Source organism: Equus przewalskii, chromosome 19 (assembly GCF_037783145.1).
Source record: "Equus przewalskii isolate Varuska chromosome 19, EquPr2, whole genome shotgun sequence".
In the NCBI taxonomy this organism is placed as follows: Eukaryota; Metazoa; Chordata; class Mammalia; order Perissodactyla; family Equidae; genus Equus; species Equus przewalskii.
In genome coordinates, this window is record NC_091849.1 from 29,954,756 (window position 1) to 29,978,664 (window position 23,909).

General features: G+C 42.7%; 1 protein-coding gene across 4 annotated transcripts in view; it reads left to right on the forward strand.

The window, feature by feature from the left end:
* The first annotated feature begins 3,063 nt into the window (after positions 1 to 3,063).
* The window catches only part of LOC103545664 (saoe class I histocompatibility antigen, A alpha chain-like), a 198,402-nt gene continuing 177,556 nt past the window's right edge, over positions 3,064 to 23,909 (forward strand). The window contains exons 1-9 of one of the 4 annotated variants that reach the window (XR_011530004.1): positions 3,064 to 4,393; positions 4,722 to 4,991; positions 5,231 to 5,506; positions 6,114 to 6,389; positions 6,513 to 6,623; positions 7,220 to 7,267; positions 7,432 to 7,527; positions 8,070 to 8,153; positions 8,306 to 10,766. Coding sequence is in view for 2 of the 4 variants with exons in the window: in XM_070585488.1 (XP_070441589.1) it covers positions 4,312 to 4,393; positions 4,722 to 4,991; positions 5,231 to 5,506; positions 6,114 to 6,389; positions 6,513 to 6,623; positions 7,220 to 7,267; positions 7,432 to 7,436 (1,068 nt within the window). In the remaining 2 variants the exon portion in view is untranslated. Of the gene's footprint in view, positions 4,394 to 4,721; positions 4,992 to 5,230; positions 5,507 to 6,113; positions 6,390 to 6,512; positions 6,624 to 7,219; positions 7,268 to 7,431; positions 7,822 to 8,069; positions 8,154 to 8,305; positions 10,767 to 23,909 lie in introns of those variants that run through there. The other 3 variants (XR_011530005.1, XM_070585488.1, XM_070585487.1) reach the window with 3 other exon arrangements.

Sequence of the window (23,909 nt, forward strand, 5' to 3'; positions counted from 1 at the left end):
TATGTATCCTCCCGGCTGCTGCCCCAGTGCTGGAACTCTCTCTCTAAATTGATGATCACAGAGCTCATTGGCCCCCATCCCTGGTCTCTCCAGATGCCATTTCCTGACACAGTTCACTCTCACACCTCCTGAGGGAGGTATTTCTCACTTTCTCCTCCCTCCTCAATCTCCTCCTCTCCCTCCCCACTCCCCACTCCCCACTCCCCACTCTCAGGTGATGAGCTTATTTCTCTTTTCCCTCAGAGAAAAAAGGACTAGGGGAGAACTGCACCATCATCCCCCCACACCCCACATCTGTACCTGTATCCTCTGCCTTCACAGCAGTGATGATGGATGGTCCTGCTCCTGTCTAAGGTCACCTCTCAGCTTGGGCACAGGATTACCTCCCTCCCCTGCATCATCAACTTCCTGTTCTCTACTGGCTCATTCAGTCCCACATACAAACAGGCTGCAATATCTCCCATTTAAAAAAAAAAAAAAAAAAAGGAAGCTAAATAAATCAAAACAAAATCCTCTCATAACAATCCATCACTCAATCCCATGTCTCCTTCCAGCTATTGCTCCATTTCTATGACACTCCTGGTAGGACAATTCCAGAGTCTATTCTCTCATCTACCACGTTGTCTTTTTATTTTTTTTACTATTTTTTAAAGATTTTATTTTTTTCCTTTTTCTCCCCAAAGCCCCCCGGTACATAGTTGTATATTCTTCATTGTGGGTCCTTCTAGTTGTGGCATGTGGGACCCTGCCTCAGCGTGGTTTGATGAGCAGTACCATGTCCGCGCCCAGGATCCGAACCAATGAAACACTGGGCCACCTGCAGCAGAGCGTGTGAACTTAACCACTAGGCCACGGGGCCAGCCCCCGTTATCTTTTTATTTTTAATAAATATTCATTTGCACATGATTTAAAAGGTCCACTACTTCTACAAGGCTTGTTATGAAGACAGATGTCCCCTCCCTACCCCATTTCCTAAATCCCAGAGACATCTTGTTTCAGTTCTTTTAGCTGATTCTCTAATTGTTACTTCTAAATAGAATGTTTACAATACTCCTTCTTTGTTACACACTTATGCATCATCTTTAGTGAACTGGCTCTTATTTCACACACCACCAGCTACCCAATGTAATTACTTTACAACTTTGATTAGCTCAGCGTGCAGTGTTTACATTATTATGACCATGTAAACGTTAGTCACAACTGAGCATTTAGTAGACTATGATTACTTTTCCTTTCTTGAACCAACTTTTTATGTTCCCTGTAGTTAGTATATATCTTGTTTCTTCATTTGGTTAGTTTCTGTTGTATTCATTACTAAACCATTCCACTACTCCCCCCTGAGTCTAAATCTTCATGAATATATTCGAACAAATCTGGTATTCTACCAACTTTGTCTTTGTAAAGACACCTTCCCACAGCCCTCAGTCCTGCCACACGTGGACTGGTTCCCTACACATCTGGGGCAGGGCTGACAACCCAGATCTCTTTCCCCTCATCCTGGGCAGCCCTTCGTCTTCTTTGTTCTGGTTCCCCTGTTGCCTGGATCCCATTTTCCCCCTTTTTTTGGTTTTCTCCATCATTGTTCCCTACTTTGCCTGGCGGTATCCTGAGGAAGGGAACGTGGAAAGTAAAACATTGAAACTCTAAACATGCGCAATGTCTTTAGGCTGCCCCAGTCCTGACTTGCATTTTGACTTGATACAGAACACCGTGTTGTAACATTTTTCCTGGGAATTTGGAAGGCATTGCTGCAACGCCTTCTTGCCTCCAGGCCTGTGTTTGTTGCCTCTTGAAGTTTTCAGTCTCTTCTTTCCGACCCTCTTTCTGAAATTTCATTGTGATTGTCATTGTGTATAATTGTCACACTGTTTTCATCTACTGTAGATTCACAGACAAAAATTTTCAGTTTGTAGGAGGGGGGTACAAGGGTGAAGGGAAACAGAATTGTTTCAATTTGGGGGGAAAGTAGGGGAGGAGCAATAGGCAAAGAATTCTAAGAAGTGGAATTCTAAGGTTTACATCTTCTGCTCTATAATTTTACATGAATATACAGGGTCTACAAGTTATTTAATATACATTGTCTCCAATAAATACTTTCTCTTGGGTTAAGTGAAGACTTATGTCCCTGCTTATATTTATCAGGTTAATGAAAACAACACCAAGAGTCCCAATGTAATATACACAAGGATTAGCTTCAGTGATGGGCATTTTTGAACATTTAGGACCTTAAGATGATAAATCATGTTTTGGTTAATGTCTATATACTCTAGTTGTTAAAATACATGTTAATTCAACATCTTGGGCACGCTGTATTTTAAGCATATGTCTAAGACCCACATGGACAATTCCATGACACCTATATGAAGATAATTTTAGTCTACATCAACCTATGAGTCACACAGTATCTTTTTGGGTGGAGGAAACAAAACTAAAAACATTCCAGATATTCACTATTCAATATGGTAGCTACTAGCCACATACGGTTATTTAAATTTAAAGTAAATAAAATTAAAAATTCAACTGCTCAGCACAGTAGCCACATTTCAAGTGCTGAGTAGCCATATGTAGCTACTGGCTACCATATTGGACAGTGCAGATACAGAACAATTCCTTCATCACAGAACATTCTGTCAGACAGTACTGCTCTTCATATTTTGTGGGCATCAGGTGAGATGCATTAGACCCATGTGAAATGAAAGGGCCAATGTTATTTCTCTTAGAGATACAACAGATTTCTGTTTGAGATAGGAATACATAGTAAGCTGGTGTATAGCGAAACCAAAATAGGTTGTCAGTGGGTCTAGCGCCTTCAGGCACAAACCGTTCCCAGTTCCAAAGGGACACCACTTGCAGAAAAAAAACCACGAACAAAACACTTTCACTTTAAAATGTCCTGAAGCATTAAAAATTGTCCTTACCAAATCGTTGTTCTTAAATCCACATTTTAAAAATATCTTATATGTTGACGTGAGAAGTACACATAAAACCCTTCTGCTACATTCCCAAGTACTATGTCCCAAGGAAAATAATTTGTGTGAGCCAAGCTAGACTTTTTTTATGGAACACCAGTTTTACTTGAAAGAATGAATGACAGAAACTATGATTAGACGTGGTTATTTGGCACGCACTCTTTCAAAATGAACATGAGCTTCTCCCTTCAAGAAAATCCCCTGACAGTTAACAACTGACAGTACTTATTGCCTTGATAAAACGTAAGCAGTCAAGAGAAAACTAGAATTTTGGAAAACTTGTGTCCAACCATGTAAGCTTGACAGCTTCCCAGTACTGACAAACTTTTCTGTTGGGATCTGCGGTAATATTAACAAATGTGATATTTTGATAATTTTTAGTTAAATGCATCAACGAGGGAACTTAGTGAAACAATGGATTACTTTAAAAATCATACGTTAGTACAAGAGTTATTCAATATGCAAACTAGGTCTGTGGATTTTAATCTAACAGAATAGGAAATATTCAATGATACTGTTTCAGGTTCCACTTTGCAAATAACCTTTGAGAAACTACCAGTAGTGTAGTTTTATTTCAGTATCAAAGGTGAATATCCACAATGCTGTGAAAAGGTTATTAAAAATACTACTCCTACATAGTTGTGTAAGGCTGTATTTTTTTCATATACTTCAACCAAAATAACAAACTAAATGCAGAGCAAATATGAAGATCCAGTGGTCTTCTAATGAGACAGACAAGAAAGAGTCTTTCAAAAATGTAAGATGTAAAAAGATCCACTCTTCTCACTACCTTGTTTATTTGGGGAAACAGCAATTTTTCATAAAAACATTCTTTCTGTTAACTTGCAGTGGGTTATGAATATTATTCTAAGTAATAAAAAATATTTTAAAATTTTTATTCCTAGTATGGTAAATATTGATACATATAACCAACATAAAATTATCCTTGGGGTCCTCACTAATTTGAAGACTGTATGGATATCCTGAAACTAAAGTGCCTGAGAATTGTTGACTCAAACAGCACCTGGGCCAGGACTCAGGGAGACGGTGTGACAAAGAGCTCTCGGTGCGGGAGGAGACGGGTCAGGGCAGAGTCCCAGGTCCCCAGGCGTGGCTCTCAGGGTCTGAGGCCCGAGGGCGGAGTCTGGGGCGGGAAAGCCGTGTTGGGGAGTTTCACTTCTGCTTCTCACAACCTGTGTCAGGTCCTCCTGCTGGAGACTCATGACGCGGCCCCAGTTCTCACTCCCATTGCGTGTCCGGTTTCTAGGGAAGCCCATCAGCGTTTCCGCCGTTCCGGGTTTTTACAACCGCACTGATCAGCCGGGGCTCAGATTCTCCCCAGATGGCGAGGATCCCGGTCATGGCGCCTCGAACCCTCCTCCTGCTGCTCTCGGGGGCCCTGACCCTGACCGAGACCTGGGCGGGTGAGTGCGGGGTCAGAAGGAAACAGCCTCTGCGGGGGGCGGAGCGAGGGAACCGCGCGGCGGGGACTCAGGACCCCAGGGGAAGGCGCATCTCCACAGACCCAGGCCCAGACCCCCGCCTCGGCCCTGCCCCTGTCCTGACCCCTCCCTTCTCCTGCCCCCTCCTTTTCCCACCCAAGTCCCCGCGCTTCTCCATCCACCGCCCCTTTTCAGTCTCACGATCCCTTACCCCCATCCCCCTCCCGGCCCCATCACCCTCGGACCCGGGGACCCGCGCCGGGAGGAGGATTGGGCCGGGTCCCGGGTCTCAGTCCCTCCCCGCCCCCAGGCTCCCACTCCCTGAGGTATTTCCTCACCGGCGTGTCCCGGCCCGGCCGCGGGGAGCCCCGCTTCATCGCCGTCGGCTACGTGGACGACACGCAGTTCGAGCGGTTCGACAGCGACGCCGCGAGTCCGAGGATGGAGCCGCGGGCGCCTTGGATGGAGCAGGTGGGGCCGGAGTATTGGGAAGAGCAGACGCTGCTCGCCAAGGACGTAGCACAGACTTTCCGAGTGAACCTGAACATCCTGCGCGGCTTATACAACCAGAGCGAGGCTGGTGAGCGACGCGAGCCCGGATCCAGATCACGCCCCCCACCCATCCCCACGGACGGGCCGGGGTCTCCCCGAGTCTCCGGGTCCGAGATTCCCCCCGAGGCTGCGGGACCCGCCCGACCCCCGACCCGCGAAGAGCCGGCGGGGACTTTTCCGCGGTTCCATTTTCACTTTAGGTTTAATCTGGAGGGGGTGGGGGGACGCTGGGCCAAGTGGGCGGAGCTGACCTCGGGGCGGGGTCAGGGTCTCACACCCTCCAGGTGTTGTATGGCTGCGACGCGGGGCCGGACGGGCGTCTCCTCCGCGGGTACAGACAGTCCGCCTACGACGGCGCCGATTACCTCGCCCTGAACGAGGACCTGCGCTCCTGGACCGCGGCGGACGCGGCGGCGCAGATCACCCGGCGCAAGTGGGAGGTGGAAGGTGAGGCGGAGCGAGAAAGGAACTACCTGGAAGGCAGGTGCGTGAAGTGGCTCCTGAGACACCTGGAGAACGGGAAGGAGACGCTGCAGCGCGCGGGTACGAGGGGCCGCGGGGTCTCCTGATCTCCACTGGGGCCGGGCTGGCTTCCTACAAAGAGGGAGGAAATGGGATCACTGTCAGAATACCGTCCCTCAGAAAAGAGAGGAATCCACCCAGGTTTTCATGTTCTGTACTAAAGACTTGCCCAGAGGGCCCGCCCTTCTCTAAAGGACAGTTAAGGAATCCAGTTTCTTCAGGAATAGGAGGGGAGACCATCCCTGAAATCGCCGTCATTGGTTCCCTCTGACCCTGGCATCTTGTGAACCATGACTTTCTCAAGGCCTTGTTATCGGCCTGAGAACATCTTTGCAGGCCTGGCTCCAGTTTTTTGAGTCATTTATTCTCCACCCAGATCAGGACCAGAAGTCTGTGTTCTCCTCCTTTGAGACGTGGAGCCTCCTACCCTCGGTGCTCACTCTGATTCTAGAACTTTCCAAGGAATAGGAGATTGTCCCAGATCCCCATGTCCAATCTGGTGTCTGGGTTTTCTGTTTCCTCCTTCGAAACCGGTTCTCCTGTCCATTCTCAGGATGGCCACATGAGCGCTGCTTCAGTGGCCCAAAGTAGATGTGAAGTTCTTGAATTTTCTGATCCTTCTCCTCAGGCGCCCCGAAGACACATGTGACCCACCACCCCATCTCTGACCATGAGGTCACCCTGAGATGCTGGGCCCTGGACTTCTACCCTGCGGAGATCACCCTGACCTGGCAGCGTGACGGGGAGGACCTGACCCAGGACATGGAGCTTGTGGAGACCAGGCCTGCAGGGGATGGGACCTTCCAGAAGTGGGCGGCTGTGGTGGTACCTTCTGGGGAGGAGCAGAGCTACATGTGCCATGTGCAGCACAAGGGGCTGCCTGAGCCCCTCACCCTGAGATGGGGTAAGGAGGGAGCCGTGGGCTCAGAGCCTCTTCTCAGGGAAATCAGGAGCCCTTCTGGAGACCTTCAGCAAGGTCAGGATCAAGACTGAGGTCAGAGCCCCTCAGCTTCCCTTCCCTTCTCAGAGCCGCCTCCTGAGGCCACCATCATCGTGGGCGTCATTGCTGGCCTGGGTCTCTTTGTGGTCACTGGCGCTGCAGTAGCTGGAGCTGTGATCTGGAGGAAGAAGCGTTCTGGTAGGGAAGGGGATGGAGAATCTGAATTTTCTTCTCCCACTGACGGATTTCAAGCCCCAGGTAGAGGTTGCCCTGCCTTGTTAATGGGAAGTACCATCCACACACATGTATTTGCCACTCTGGAGCTGATTGGTAACACTCTTATTAAAGCACTGGTGAAAATGACAGAAAGATTTTTTCACCTGGATAATTCTGGGCTGGGGACCTGATTCCCAGCAGTCGAAGGTCAGAGGGGAGGGTCCCTGCTGAGGACAGACCTCCAGGAGGGCATTTGATCCAGTCTTCACACATCTCCTTTCTTCGTGTTTCCCCATCCTGCCATGGGTCTTCAGTCATGGTTCTGGAAACTTCCCTGTGGTCCAGGTCTTGGGGGTTGCTCTAGGATCTCATGGCTCAGCCTTCTCCCTGTTTTCTTCCCATGGGTGAAAAAAGAGGGGGCTGTGCTCAGGCTGCAAGTAAGTTTCTGTAGGGAATTGATCCCTGAGACCCTTCAGATGTGTAGACGGAGCCCATGGGGGGATCTCACCCAGCCCATAGTTCCTCCTTTAGTCTCATCTCCTGTGGGCTCTGACCCCATCCTATTTTGTCCTACCCAGGCAGTGACAGTGCCCAGGGCTCTGATGTGTCTCTCATGGATCCTAAAGGTGAGACCCTGGAGGGCCTGAATTGGGAAGGGTTGGTTGGGGAGAGGGGACACGACTGAGTTATGGGGATTCTTTGATTGGGACACTGTGCATGTGGTGGGCTGTTGAGAATGTTAGCACTTATATGCTGACCTGAATTTGTTTATGATTATTCTCTTTCACAGTGTGAGACAGCTTCCTTGTGGGGGACTGAGTGATGCAAGATTTGTTCACACTTCCTCTTTGTGACTTCAAGAACCCTGACTTCTCTTTCTGCACTGGTAATTGAATGGGTCTGTGTTCCTGTTAGCATAATGTGAAGAAGTGGGGAGATTGATCCACCCCTGCCCACCAGGATGACCCCTGCCCACACGGACCTTTGTTCTTTCCTGGATCCACTGCCCTGTTGCAGCACAGGTGGGGCTGGGCCATCTCCATCCCTGTCTTAACTTCATGTTTCTTTGAGTGGTAATGACTTGTTTCCTTATTTAAAATATGAATCTAGATATGAATTTGTCTTTCCTAATTCTTGTCAAAAGTGATTGATGTGTTAATTAAAGGAGAAATTTCCTAAACTGTGAGAAGAAATTAATGGAAGCACTGAGAACCTTCCAGAATTCATATGTTTGCTGTGCTGAGTCTGTCGCAGGTGGGGACAGGAGAAGGCTGAGAGGAGTCGAGCATGGATGGGGCCTGGGTCCACTCACTGTTCAGTGCTTGGGCTCGGGGCCAGTGCTCAGTGGGCTTTGGCGTTATCATTCCTTGGCTGTCATCTCTGCTGCTCTGTTGTTCTGGTCCCTTCAGTAGAACCTTGTTCCACCAGGACCTGTGATCACAGGGATGAGGACATCACCTGGACCTTGTCCTGTCTCCAGGACCATTGGCAGTGAGGGCTTCATGTGGCCAGGTCAGTCTAGACACAGGCCAGGGCCCAGCCCTCAGGCCTTGCATTTTGTTTGTTTATATTTGGGTTTTGGAGGGTTTTTTTTATTGTTAACTCCCTTTTCACGTTTCAAGTTCTGGTCTCATTCTCCTCTGGGTGTCCCCCATATCTGACAGCAGCAGGAGTCGTTTGGCCTGTCATTGTCCCCACGAGGTCCAGGGTGGCCACTGCACACAGGAGATTCTTTGGTATTAAGAGAGAAATTTTCAGACTCATCCAACTCTTACCCTCTTTCTAAGGTTGTTTCCTGGATTTTTCTTTCTACCTTTTCTCCTTTTAAAAGAAGCAGATTCTAGAATTACAACAGAGGAGGGATCTGATAGTTTCTTATCTTAGATAAATTCCTGTTGGGTTTCTATCTTCTCTGCAGCCTGCCCCATCTCTTTGCCCTTAGCTCTAGTCATCCTAGTGCTGGCTCTGATCCAAACTGATGCATTTATAAATTTGAGTGTACTTTAGATTCATAGTTACTTGGAAAATAGGACCCATAGCCTAAGATTGTCCTTTCTAAGGAGAGAAATATAGTTGTGTGTGTGAGTGTGCAGGAGGGCGGCTGTGGGAGGGAGAGAGGGGAGAGCAGCACTTGTGAGAAAAGTACAGGCCACATTCCTGTCAGTGTGAGAGGAGGTTGTGCTGTAGCTGCCACAAAACAGCGTGTGACCTGACGTTACATTAATAAAGATACTGTCTCTAGAATACGGAGGTACTGTACACTCATCATTCATTCAACTGATGATTGCTGTTTCCCATATATATGAGAAATTCTTTCTGTACCTAGAAAACTTCAGTGAACTAAAAACAGGCAAAAATTTCCGGCCTTGGGGAGCATGTGTTCCAGTGGGGAGGGGCAGACTGTATGCTGTAAGCATAGTAAATACGGGAAGTGTTTATGTGAGAAGTTGTAAGTGCTTTGAGAAAGGCAACTCATAGTATAAGTTTGTGGGAACAAGAAGGATGGCTGTTTTACTAGGATGGTCAATGTGGGCCTCATTGGGAAGGTGACCTTGAGTAAAGACTTGAAGGGCGTGATTTGTGCACAGGGATGTCTCAGGAAGTCGTTTGCAGGCAGGGGAACCTCCAGTGCAAATGCATTAGAGCAGGAGTGTGTCTGTGTGTTCTGGGAAAAGCGAGGAGGCCGGTGTGGCTGGAGCAGAGAATATTGAGATGAGATAGACATGTGGCCAGACCATGTAGGTCTAGAGGATGTTGGAAGGTTTTAACCTCTTGTTGAGGAAGATGAACAGAAGGTCAACCTATTGTGACTTGAGAAGCATCACTCTGGTGCTGTGCGGAGTCAAGAGGTGAACAGAGAGCAGCCAGTGGAGAAAACTGTAGGAAACCAGTGCCGTGTTCCAGGCTAGAGATGTTACTTGCTTTGTCTGGGGTGTGAGCAGGGAAAATAATAGGAAGCATTTGGATTCTGGATACATTCTGAAGATGGGCTTTCCAGAATTTTCTAATGGATTAAATCTGGGTTATGAAAAAGAGGACTCAAAGAGGACACCCCAAATTTCAGACTGCACAAGTGGAAATATAGAGTGTCTTCAGTGGAAATGGAAATGACTCTAGAAGAAATGGCATCGTAATCATCCAATTAGGAAAGTTGAAACAGAGTCATCTATTAGATGCAAGTGAGGTTAGTTTTAGCAATTGGATATGTGAGTCTGAGTAGAGAAATGTCTGGACTGGAGAAATAGAGTTGGGAGATAACACCATAGAAATGATACTTAGAGCCTTGCGAGCCAATGAGGTCACAAGGGTTTGATGACTGTAGAAGAGAAAGGAACAAGGACTGAACCCTTGATCCCCAGTCAGACCACACACCCAGAGCAGGCTACACATTACCGCCTCTGTGCCTAGAAGGTAAAGAAACCAAGCAGTCCCAAACTTTCCTGTGCACAAGAATCCCCTGGACATCTCATTAAAATCTAGACTGTCTGGAGTAGAGCATGAGATTCTGGATGTGTAAGCAGTTTGTTACTGATGCTGCTGGTCTTCAGATCACACGTTATTAGCAAGAACGTAGACCAGGATTCCAGCATAGCTGTGCATCAGCCTCAGAGGTAGGGCTAGCTAAATATGTGATTCTTGGGCTCTGTGCCCAATATTCTGAGATGGTGGGTCTGGGGAAAGGACTGAGTTTTTTGGTAGCAAGCCCACAAGCAGTCCTAGTACTCAGCCAGATTGGGACCCAGTAATGCCAACGATCAGGTATCATTCATGGCAGGGAGGGGTCTTAAGATCACGTTAAATGTTTTTTCCTGAGACAAAAAAGGCAAGACATATTCTGAGAGATATATGTTGTTTTCCATACCATGGGGTATAGCCAGGTGGAAGATTTTGGAAGTAGTTACCAGCTCAGCAAAAGAAAGTCTGAGTTGCTAAGAGAGTTCTCTAATGTTCTCACCGTAAAAAAGAAGTGGTAATTATGTGACATGCTACAGATATCATTTAGTTAACACTATGCTGTTAATCATTTTGAGGTATATAAATGTATCAAATCAATAGGTTATCAAATCAACATCTCTATTGTACACAATGTTATATGTCAATTATATCTCAATAAAACTAAAAATATCTCTGAATCCTTGCTCTCGAACTATTCCCTAGGTGGATTTGCATCACTTCTTGGTGAGAGCAACAGGTTCCAAATTGTTCTAATTAAAACATAAATGAATACAGACAGTTATAGGAGAGAAGTCTTGGGGCCTTGGATCCCACATAGGAATCACTGCTGCTGCTGCTGAGCGCAGACGCCGCTGTTCATACTGCTGACTCTCCTGATGCTGGACACGGGATCTTGTGGTTGCACTGCTGTCTCTGCTGCTCCTGGCAACTGGATGACACTATTGCCACTCCTACCACCTTTGCCAAAAGCATTCTGCACAGTCTCAGCTTCTCTGTGTCACCACATCCTGAGTCAGAGTCCAGCATGTGGTCACCCAGGTGGTAGAGCCTCATGCCATTTCCAAGTGCAAGAATGTTTGGGAAAGTGGGTTTTGCACCTATCCTGTGGAGGGAAATGAGGCTCAGCCTCAAACCAAGACTCTTTAAGTGTGGAATTCTAACGTGGGCAGATGGTCCAGGTTCTAAGTGTGGAGGTTAGGGGTGAGGGATGGGAAAAGAATGACAAATTTCAATTTTTAGAGCAGTGATCTGAGACCAGAACTTGATCTGGTACACTGTAGGCACTCAGATTTCGGTTGGATAATGAGTGACTAATCAATGACATCTTTCAACTTATTCGCTTGATAGTCTGTTCTGGGTCTAGCTTTGTCTACTGTAGTTTATACTCACAAATGAGTAGAGTGGCATTGTGGGATGATGAAGTGATTACTCAAAATGTCTTATCCCTGCCTTTGTCTCCTGCTTGAATTACAAAACCAAGATCTATAAGACTTCACAGGATGTATATATATATATATACACACACTAGACATTTATATTAACATTTATACTTGTTTGTATATGCACATATTTCTTGGGAGAGTATGTATAACATTTATCAGTATTTATGGACCCCAACAAAAGTCTAAAAACCATCCTAGTGTAGATACCATGCTACTCAATCTTTGGTCCATGAAGAGCTAAGAATCAAACTGTTTCAGCAGATCCAGTGATGTAATGTAAATGCTCCTTTTTTTCTTTGACAGTTACTGGGGCAAGGCAAGGTAGAGGTTTACCTGCTTACACTCACTTTCAAAGTCTGTACCTATCTTACCGTGAGTTGATAACAAACACCTCACAGGCCAGCAGTGGCTCACAGACCACACTAAGTAGCACTGGTTTAGATGACTTGTATTCTAGAATGTACCCTGGAGCCAGATAAATAGCATATGAAAAAGCAGTTAATGGGGATTCCATTTCCAGTAATAAGGTAGGCTAGGTTTTAAGGCTGCCTCTTGCACTAAAAAGAACTAAAAATCGTCAATAAAATATGAAAAACATGCTAAATTATAGTAGAACAATCAAGAGAATAATCATTCAGGCCAATATATAAATGTAGGCAAGTAATCCAGAGAGAAAAGTTGTTTTTATCCTTAGGGCATATGGAATATGTTTGGAAAAATGGTAGCTGTGGTTTTCTCAGGCTCATGAGCTGTAATAGACAAGAAATTATGCCCAGAGCTTACTCACGTGGGGAACATAAGGGACATCCCCTCCCTGAAAATCTGGGCCAGGAGTGTCACTGAGTGAACGGGACAGAATTTTGATTGGGGAGACCAGCAGAGCCAGAATCAAAGGTGAAGGCACAGAGAAAGGAGAGCTGAACAGAAAAAGCATTGGAGGTCTGCAAAGGGTTCCCCTCAAGTCTTCAGCTCATCAGTGCATGCATGTAAGGAAACTATCCAAAGACAAGGAAAGAATAATCTAGAAAGACTACAAGGAATAGTACTTAGTGCTCCACAGAATTGGAAATAGTGCCTGTTCCCACCAACCAGACTGGAAAACCTTACAATTTGCTGGGTAGAGTATTCAGAAGGGTCTTGTGTCAGTAGTTGGGAATAATCTGCCCTGCTCCAAACATTGTCCTGTTTTGCTAACAAATGTTAAAAGCATGACCCAAAAGGATCCAAGAAATTGCAAATAACTCAATGTATCCCAGAACTAAAAGCTGACGATTATTTGTGGAATGCATAAACATCTAGAACCTAATGAAGTAAAATCATGTCTGGCAACAAATAAAACATAACCAAGCATGCAGAGAAAATACAACACATAAGGCAGAGAAAATTAATTAATTTAAACTAACCTAGAACTGACACAGATGCTAACATTAGCAGTAAATGACTTTAAAGAAGTTATTGTAAATGTATTCCTTCTGTTCAAAAAGTTACAGAGGAGACATCAAAGTATATAAAAGACCAAAATCAAAATTGTAGGGATGAAAATGTCTAAGTTGAAAAACACTCTGAATGCAAGATGAGATTAAAGATAGATTTGCTATTGCAGAAGAAAAGATTAGTAACTTTGATGACATAGCAAAACAAACTCTCCAAAATTATGCTAAGTAGTAATTATCACAGTGTATTGTTGGGTTTGTAACATATTTAGATACGATGTGTATAACAAAACAGCCCAAAAGGAAGAAATAGAAATAGAGCTACAGAAAGTTATGTTTGTATATCTCACTGAAATTAAGTTAGTATAAACTGAAGTGAGTTTTGATAAGTATATGGTAAACTCTAGAGTAACTACTAAGAAAATAACTCAAAAATATAGTGAAAGTTATTAATTAATTAAAATATTACAGTAGAAAATATCCATTTAATAGAAAGGAGTCAGTAAAAAAGGAAGTGGGAAAACTTGAGAACACACAGAAAGTAAAAATAAAATAGCATCATAAATCCACTGTATACATAATAACATTATATTTTAATGGCTTAAACAAGTAGATCAAAACACAGATTGTTAGACTGAAAACAAGACAAGATACAAGTATCCTGTATACAGTAGACACACCTGAGACTCGATTACAAATGGATGAAAATTACAAGGATGTAAAAGATGCCTCAGGCAAATGGCAACCCTAAGAAAGCTGGACTAGCTACACTCATATTAGATGAAAGAGACTTTTTAAAAAATGCAAGTAAGATAAATAGAGACATTTTATAATTTTATATTTCTAGTCAATCCACCAGAAAGATAAAACAATTATTGACATATATGCACCTAATAACTAAGCACCAAATACATGAAAACAAAACTGATGGAAATTGAGAGAAATAAATGACACAACGATAATAGTTGGAGACTTCAATATGAATACAACAGCTATGTGGAAGATCAACAAAGAAAAAGAAAACTTGAACGATACTATAAACCAACAGTATAAACCTAACAGACATTTATGGAACACTCCATTCCAATCATAGCAAAATATACATTCTTCTCAAATGCACATGGAGCATTCCTCAGGATAAACCATATGCTAGGCCATATGACAAATCTTAATGAATTTAAAAGGATAGAAATAATACAAAAGCTGTTCTTTTATCAGAGTGACATGAAGTTGGAAATCAACCAATTACTCAAAGAAATTTGAGAAACTCACAAACGTGGAAATCAGATAACACACTTCTGCATAACCAGTGGATCAAAGAAGATATCAAAATGGAAATTGGAAAATACTTTTAGATTAATGAAAATGAAGTATCCTCAGAAAGTTAAAGATAGATCTAGCATATGATCCAGCTATCCCACTGCTGGGTGTTTATCCAAAGAACTTGAAAATGCAAAGGCATAAAGATACTTGCACCCCTATGTTCATTGCAGCATTATACACAATAGCCAAGACTTGGAACCAACCTAGGTACCCATCAAGGGCCAAATGGATAAAGAAGATGTGGTATTTATACATGATGGACTACTATTCAGCCATAAGAAATGAAATCTGACCATTTGTGACAACATGGATGGACCTTGAGGGTATTATGCTGAGTGAAATAAGTCAGAGGGAGAAAGTCAAATACCATATGATCTCACTCATAAGTAGAAGATAAAAACAACAACAAACACATAGCATTGGAGATTGGATTGGTAGTTACCATAGGGGAAGGGGGAAGGAGGGGGGCAAATGGGGTGATTAAGCTCACATGTGAGGGGATGGACTATAGTTAGTTTTTGGGTGATGAACATGATGTAATCTACATGGAATTCGAAGTATGAAGTACATTAGAAAATAAACAAATAAAAAAAAAAGAAAATGAAGACGTAGCATACCAAAATTTATGGGATGCTGCTAAAAGAATAAGAGAGATTTACAGCTGTAATGCCTACATTAAAAAAGAAACATCACACTTCAATCACCTAACCTTCTACCTTAACTCAAAAGGAAAAGAGGACCAAACCAAACCAAAAGCAAGCAGAAGGAAGGGAAAAGTAAAGATTAGAGTGAAAATTAATGAAACAGAGAAAAAAGAATAGGGAAACAATATATAAAATTCAGCAACTCAAATTTGGTCCTTTGAAAATCAACAAAACTGACAAAACTTCAACTGCATTCGTTTAAAAAAAAACAGGAGCTGGCACCAGGTCTAGTGGTTAAGTCCGGCACACTCCACTTCGGCAGCCCGGGTTCAGTTCCTGGGCATGGGCCTACACCACTTGTCAGCAGCCATGCTGTGGGAGCGACCCACATAAAAGCAGAGGAAGATTGGCAACAGATGTTAGCTCAGGGCTAATCTTCCGCAAGCAAAAAGGGGAAGATTGGTGACAGATGTTAGCTCAGGGTGGATCTTCCTCAGCAAAAGCAAAAAGAAACAGAAAGAGAAGACTCAAATTTCTAGGCTCAGCAATGAAAGAAAAGACATTATGACTGACTATACAGAAATGAAGAGAATATAAAAGAATACTATGAACAATTATATGCCAAAAATTAGATAACTTTGATAAAATAGGCAAATTCATAGATACAAACTACTAAAACTGATTGGAGAAGTAGACCATCTGAATATATGTATAACAAGTCAAAAGATTGAATCAGTTACCAAAATGACCCACAAAAAAGCCTAGGCCCAAATGTCCTCACTGGTGAATTCTACCACATATTTAAAGAAGAATTAAAAACAATTCTTTATAAAGTCTTTCAGGGAGGAACAATACCACATCATTTCTGAATAAACCTGAGGCCAGATTTATTCAGATACCAAAACCAGACAATGATATCCCAAGAAAAGAAAACTACAGGCCAATTATCTCTTATGAATATGGACTCAAATCCTCAACAAAGTATAGCAAATCAAATCCAGCACATATAAAAAGAATTATATACCATAGCTAAGTAGAATGTATTCTAGGAATGCAAGGTTGGTTTAACATTCAAAAAAATCAATTAATGTAATATAACATTAATATAATAAAAAGCACATGCTTATCTCAATAGATGGAGAAAAAGCCTTTGATAAAATCTGACACCATTTCGTGATTAAAAAAACACTCAACAAACAGTGATAGAAGAGATTTTCCTCAATCTGATTAAGGGCATTTATGAAAACCCTAAGGCTAACATCATATTTAATGGCGAAGGAATGATTGTTTTCCTCCTAAATCAATGATAAGACAAGGATGTCCACTCTCAGCCTTCTATTCAGCATTGTGCTAGAGGTTCTAGCCAGACCAATTGTGTAAGAAAAAGAGAATTTTATCTTTCTGCATTCAATGCATTCAAAATGTAAATGAAGAAGTAAAACCACCTCTATTCACAGATGACATGATCTCGTACATAGAAAATCCTAAGGAATCCACCAAAAAGCTATTAGAACTAATAAAGAAGTTCAGCAAGGTTGTAGGATATGAGGTCAATATACAAAAGTCAATCATATTTCTATACAATAAACAGTAAACAATCTAAGAATGAGATTAAGAAAATGTTCCACTTACAATAGCATTTTAAAAAAATATTAGGAACACGTTTAATACAAGAAGTGCAAAACTTAAGCTCTGAAAACTACACAACATTGGTGAAAAAAATTAAAGAACACCTACTATGTTCATGGGTTAGAAGACTTAATGTTGTTAGAATGGCAGTACTCCCCAAACTGATCTATAGATTCAACACAATCAAATACCTAACTGACTTCTTTCTAGGAATTGACAAACTGATTCTAAATTCTGATGGGAATTCAAGGGACCTACAATAGCCAAACTTATTAAAGGCGAACAAAGCAACAGTACTCAACACACTGTGGTACTGGCATCTGGGTAGACATATAGATCAATAGAATAGAAGTAAGAGTCCAAAAATAAAACCATGTGTCTATGGTCAACTGACTTTCAACAAAGGTGCCAAGACCATTCGATGGAGGAAAGAATAGTCTTTTCAACAGGTGATGCTGGGAAAACTAGATAGCCACATGCAAAATAATGAAGCTAGACACTTACCTTACACCATATACAAACATTATTATAAAATGGATCAAAGATGTAAACATAAGAGCTAAAACTATAAAAGTCTTAGAATAAAACATAGGGGAAAATCTTCGTGACATTGGATTTGGCAGTGACTTCTCTGACATGAGACCAAAGGCATGGGCAACAAAAGAAAAAGTAGGCTAATGAGAGTTCATCAAAATTCAAGGCTTCTGGGCTGGCCCCATTGCCTAGTGGTTAGGTTCCGGTTTGGTTCCTGAGCGCAGACCTTTACCACTTGTCAGGGGCCATGCTGTGGCGGCAACACACAAACAAAGTAGAGGAAGGTTGGCAACAGATGTTAGCCTGGGGCTAATCTTCCTCAAGCAAAAATAAAAAGAGAAAGATTGGTGACAGATGTTAGCTCAGGACGAATCTCTTTCTACAAAAAAAAAAAAAAAATTAAAAACTTCTGTATATCAAAGGACCATATCAACAAAAAAAAGCAACCACAGGATGGAAGAAAATATTTGCCAATCACATATCTGATTAATATCCAGAGTATATAAAGAAATCTAATGACTCAATGACAAAAACAACACTATTTTAAAATGGGCAAAAGAATTGAATAGATATTTCTCCACATAAGGTATACAAATGCCAGCAAATGCACGCATAAGTGTGTGTCTGTATATATACACACAACACACACACACACACACACACCCCTTCCTAATGGATGTGAAGTGGTGCCTCATTATGGCTTTGGTATCCATTTCCTGACTGATTAATGATGTTGAACATCTTCTCAGGTGCTATGATATCCCTATATGCCTGGTGGTTAGTTGGTCTGAGGACAGGGTGAATTGACACTTATGTTTATTGGAAATACAGTTTCAATATGGGATGATGAAAAGTTCTGCTAAGATGGTTATATCTCCAAACTGATCTACAGATTCAGTGCAATCTCTATAAAAATCCCAGCTAGTTTCTTTGCAGAAACAGATAAGTTGATCTTAAAATTCATGTGGAAATTCAAGGGACTGGATAAAACACTCTTGACAAAGAAAAGCAAACTTTAAGGACTCATACTGCTGGTTTCCTCCTAAGACAAGGATGTCCATTCTCAGCACTTCTATTCAGCATTGTGCTAGAGGTTCTAGCCAGAGCAATGGTGCAAGAAAAAGAGAATTTTATCTTTCTGCATTCAATGCATTCAAAGTGTAATCATTACACTGTATTACCAGCATGAGGACGGACATATAGATCAACAGAATAGAATTAAAAGGTCAGAAATCAACCCTCACATTTACGGTCAGTTGAATTTCAACAGGAGCGCCGAGACAACTCAATGAGGAAAGGCTAATCTGCTGATATAATTGTGTAACCACATGTAAAAGGATGAAGTTGGACCCTTGCCTCCCACCATATGAAAAAATTGTCTCAAGGTAGATCAAAGACCTAGATATAAATGCTAAATATATAAAACGTTTAGAAAGCAATATATACATAGATCTTCGTGACCTTGGACTAAGCAATGGTTTCTTAAATATGACACCCAAAATACATGTAACAAAGGAACAAATAGTTTAATTGGACTTCATCAAATTTAAAGCGTTTGTGCTTTAAAGGACACCCTCAAAAGAGTAAAAATATAGCTCCAGACTGGGAGAAAATATTTGCAAATCTTATATCTAAGCAACTAGTCTCTAGAAGATATAAAGAACCCTTCCAACTCAAAAATTGAGAAAAAATAACCCAGTTTAAAAATTAGCAAATGTTTGATAGATATTTATCCATGGGAGATATACAAATGGCCATAGGCACCTGAAAAGATGCTTCACCTCATTAGTCCTTAGGGAAATGCAAATCAAAAATACAATGAGCTACCACTTCATGCTTCCTAGGACAGCTAGAATAAAAAAGACCAATATTAGGGGCTGGCCTGGTGGCACAGTGGTTAAGTGCACGTGTTCCGCTTCTCGGCGGCGCAGGGTTCACCAGTTTGGGTCCCGGGTGCAGACATGGCACCACTTGGCAAAAGCCATGCTGTGGTAGGTGTCCCACATATAAAGTAGAGGAAGATGGGCATGAATCTTAGCTCAGAGCCAGTCTTCCTCAGCAAAAAAGGAGGATTGGCAGTAGTTAGCTCAGAGCTAGTCTTCCTCAAAAAAAAAATAAATAAATAAGACCAATATTAATAAGTGCTGTGAGATTATGGAGAAATTGGATGGGTAGGAATATAAAATGGTGCTACCACTTTGAAGAGAGTCTGGCAGTTCCTCAAAGTTTGAACATGGTGTTACTAAATGACTCAGCAAGTCCATTCCTAGGTATTTACCCAAGAGAAATGAAAATGTATGTACACACAAAAACTTGTACATAATATTCACAGCAGCATTATTAATAATAGCTAAAAAGTAGAAACAAATGTTCATCAATTGATGAATGAATAGATATAAGTAGCATTCATGCAGGGGAATATTATTTGGCAATAAAAAGGAATGAAATACAGATGCATGCTACACGTGGATGAACCTTGAATACATTAAGCTCCATTTTAAAAAACCAGAAACAAAGGATCAAATGGATTGTTTGATTCCATTTATATGAAAAGAGCAGCCTCTTTTTGGACAACAAGATTGGATGAGCTTCCAGGTTAATGAAGGCGTCCATGTGCCAGGAAGGTGGCACATCCCCGTTCCACAATGAGAGGAGCTCCACTTTGGCGGCCCAGGGTTTTGCTGGTTCCAATCCTAGGCACAGACATGGCACTGCTCATCAAGCCATGCTGAGGCGGTGTCCCACATGCCACAACTAGAAGAACTCAGGTGTGTCAAAAAGGGGCTGGGTCCTGGGAGATATGGAGAATATGATCATGGGACATCAAAGGATCATTGCCCACGTTTTCCTTTCACGATCAGGGTACTGTCAGACTCTAGCAGCAATCCACTCTAAAATGGAAGTGATGCATGCAGGATTGGATTAGCACAGGGGTCAGCAAACTACAGCCTATGGGTCAAATGCAGCCCACTGCCTGTTTTTGTAATAAAGTTGTTGTGGAACACAGATATATCTGTCCATTTAGGCATCATCTATAGGTGCTTTTGCACTATAACAGCAGACTTAAGTAGTTGTGAGACAGACTTATGCACACAAAGCAGAAAATATCTACCACAAACTAGTTGCATAACAAGTGGCTCGGATCCCATGTCAACTACCACTGTTATATCTTTACATTTTCCTCAGCTCTTACGAAGACCTAATGGGGAGTTGCAATGACCAGCTGACAGAGAAAAGACGAGCTTGGCTCACAAGTGTGTAAGCTCACTATATTGGTGAGCCAAAAGTGAATGGCTGCTGCACTATAGCCCCATTCATGGATGGCCGAAGACAATCTTGAGGGAACTTCCTTCCAATGGGCAGAACTTCAGGTGCTGCTCCTATTCATCCACTTAGTGCAGAGACAAAAGTGGCCCAAGGCAAGAATATGCACAAACTCACAGGCAATGGCAATGGCTTATCTGGTTGATCAGGGTCCTAGAAGGGGCAAGATGGGAGGATCAGGGACAAGGATATCTAGGGAAGAAGCATATAGTAGACACAATGTGTTAGGATCTTTTATATCAAGTGTTAATGCCCACCAGAAATAATCCACTATACAAGAGACGCATACACACAGGATGACTCAGCTGGTGGACATTAACCAGCCTTTGTCATTACCACCACAGAGCTTGCACAACAGGCTCATGAAAGGAGTATGTGTGGTGGCAATGAGGGTGACTATGCATGGGTCTGACAGCATGGGGTCCCTCTCACCATGGCTGATATAGTTACTGCTAAAATGGATGTGTGACTTTCCAGAAACAAATAAATTCTAATACAGGACCAACATGGTGGAGGCCAACCTGCTATTTGGTGGCAAGTTGATAACTGTTATTCTTCTACCCTTGAAAAATCAAAGATTTATCTTAATATAGATTAACGTGTATTCCAGCTATGGGTTTGCCCTTCCTTCCCACAGTGTCTCATTCAGAACCACTACCCAAGCACTCGCACAGGTATGATCTTCTAATATGGGACCACACATAACCGTGCCCCAGACTAAGGAAACCATTTTACAACAGAGGCAATGTGGCAGTGGGCACATGACCATGAGAGCCACTGGTCCTACCCCATAACACACCATACAGAAGCTCCCAGCTGACAGAGCAGTGGAAGGGCCTCTTGAAAGTGCAGCTGTGGAACCAGGCTGAAGGTGACACCCTGCAAGGATGGGCACTATCCTGCAGGACGAAGTATACACAAAGGTTTAAACCAACAGCCGTTATATGATGCTGTGACCTTAAAGGATAGAATAAGTAGGTCTTACAACCAGGTGTGGAACAGGAGTGACTCTACTCACCATCACTCCCAGTAATCACTTGGGGTCTTTGTGCCTCTCATCCCCTCAACAGGCTCTACTGCTCTAGAAGTTCAGGCTCCCAGAGGAGGGTGCTTCCATCAGGGAGCACAGTAAGAGTCCCATTAAACTTAGAGCTGTGGCTGCCACCTGTTCTCTTAGGGCTTCTCATGCCAGCAGACCAGTGGACAACAGAAGGAATTACTATATGGGCAGCGGTAATTCATGCTGATCACTATAAGGAACATGAGGGGAGTCAAGGGGGATGTGTTTGGCATTCAGGTGATCCACGAGGGCTTTGCTTGGTATGCCCACCTCCATTTTCTGCTGTAAGTGTGCAGGTTGGAAACCACAGGTGGTAAAATACTGGAAACCAGGACTCGGACTCCTCAGGGATGGGATTTAGGAGAATCTAGAATGACGATAGAAAAGTCGATGTGTTGCTGCCTTGGAACGAACTGGAGCAAGGGCTTCTTCATTCCACTAACAGTCCTAGTTCCCCTTTGCTCAGTTTTCTACAAATTATGACCCTCTAGAATTCTGGAGAAGCTGTGCCCCCATGGAGTAAGTAATGTAAGAAGAAAGTGGAACTGATTAGTGCAAAGGATGGACTGTAGCAGAATCTTTTGGTACCCCACCAAGATTTAGTACACTCATGCCTCAGCTGCTATCTGTGTTATGGCTAAAAACACACAGCTGCCCCATTCTCCAGAGAACTGCCTTCAGCTCATGGAAGCTGCTGGTTATAAAATAGACAATTTTGAAGAACCAGACTCCTTGAGGGCTCTACAAAGCACATAGGTCTTGGCCTACGAATTCTGGAGCTCTTTAAGTTAGAAAACAAAAGCTCCACATGCTGGAACACTAAATCATCCTTCTCTTCTCCTCTCCCCATATTTCTGTCCCTCCTCCTTCACTTTCACTTTTCTCCTCCCCTCCACCTCTGCCCTCTTCTCTCCTTCCCCTTCACCTAGAAAATTCAAAGTAAATATTTCATAATTTTATGATAGCAAAAGCCTTTCTAAACGTAACCCAAATCTAGAAATCGTAAAGTAAAAGACTGAAAAACCTGACCATCTGTAATCAAAATTTTGGTATAGCAAAAAAACATGGAAAAGTGTTATTATTTGTAATATCTGTAATGAAGATTTATTAGTCAATGAGATCCACAAAATTGCTCTTCTATGCTCTTCACTCTTCCTTCTTCTGGATGAAGATGACCACAGCAACCTTAGGAGCCACATAATGAACGTGGTACCAACTCTGTCAGCCTGAATCCCTGAATGACTGTGTGGAGCAGATAGTGCTGCCTCCCAACCGCCCAACACACTGCTCAGTTAGGACCACATTGAGCAGCTTATAGGCCAAAATAATATTCTATTATGTTGAAACACTGAAATTTGGGGGTTTATTTGTTATAACTACCATGTTACCCTAATTAATATACGCTCTTATACCAACAGCCAGGGTCAGAACACTAACTTATCTCAGAGAGAAGAGAAGGCTAGTGTTATGGGCTGAATGTTTGTGTCCCCCAAATTAGTATGTTGAAGACCTAACCTCCAAATATGATGGTTTTTGGAAATGAGGTCTTTGGGAGTTACTTAGGGTTAAATGAGGTCATAAGGGTGAGGCCTTCAGGTGGGATTAGAGCTCTTAGAAAAAGAGATGCCAGGGGGCTGCTCCCTCTGTCCATCATGTGAGGGGTCACAGAGAAGGTGGCCGTCTGCAAGCCAGGAGGTGAGCTCTCGCCAGGAATGAATCTTCCTTGACTTTGGACTTTCCAGCCTCCAGAACTGTGAGAAAATAAATTTCTGTTGTTTAAGCAACCTCATCCATGGTATTTTCTTATGGCAGACCAAGCCAACTAAGACATCAAGATTCATATTTTCATTTCAAATTTGGGATTAAAGTTTTAACAGGATTAATTTTTTAATACTGCAATGAGACTGTACTAGTAACATAAATTAAATATAAAATCATACAATATAGCCAGCTAATTTTTATGGAACCCACTATCCAGTGAAGGAAAGGTTAAACGTGGCAGAGTTGGAAGCCCTTATCAGGAAAAACAACATAAAACTTTTTCATTGAGAATGGATTGAATAAACTGTTTTGCTTGTTTAGCAACAACAAAGCATAAAAGGTATATTGTCCAGAAGAACATCAATAGGTTGTGGCTATATATTGGAGACAAAAATGGAAAATGAGGAGGTAACTGTGGAAATAACCACTTGGTCCTCTTGGAAATGCTTGAGAGGGTCTTTGTAGGGGTTGGAGAGCCTGGTAAACAGTTATAGCCAGAACCTGGAAATGTGCTGAGGAGATTCAGAGCTAGATTCTCCTTCTCTTCCACTCTTGTTAGCAGAGTAGGGAGCTGGGTCAGCAGGTCTGAATCTGCTCTTCAGAAGAACACGCTGATGCCAGCCACTGAGCTCCAGGGACTGCCACTTTCTAACAAGCTCAGA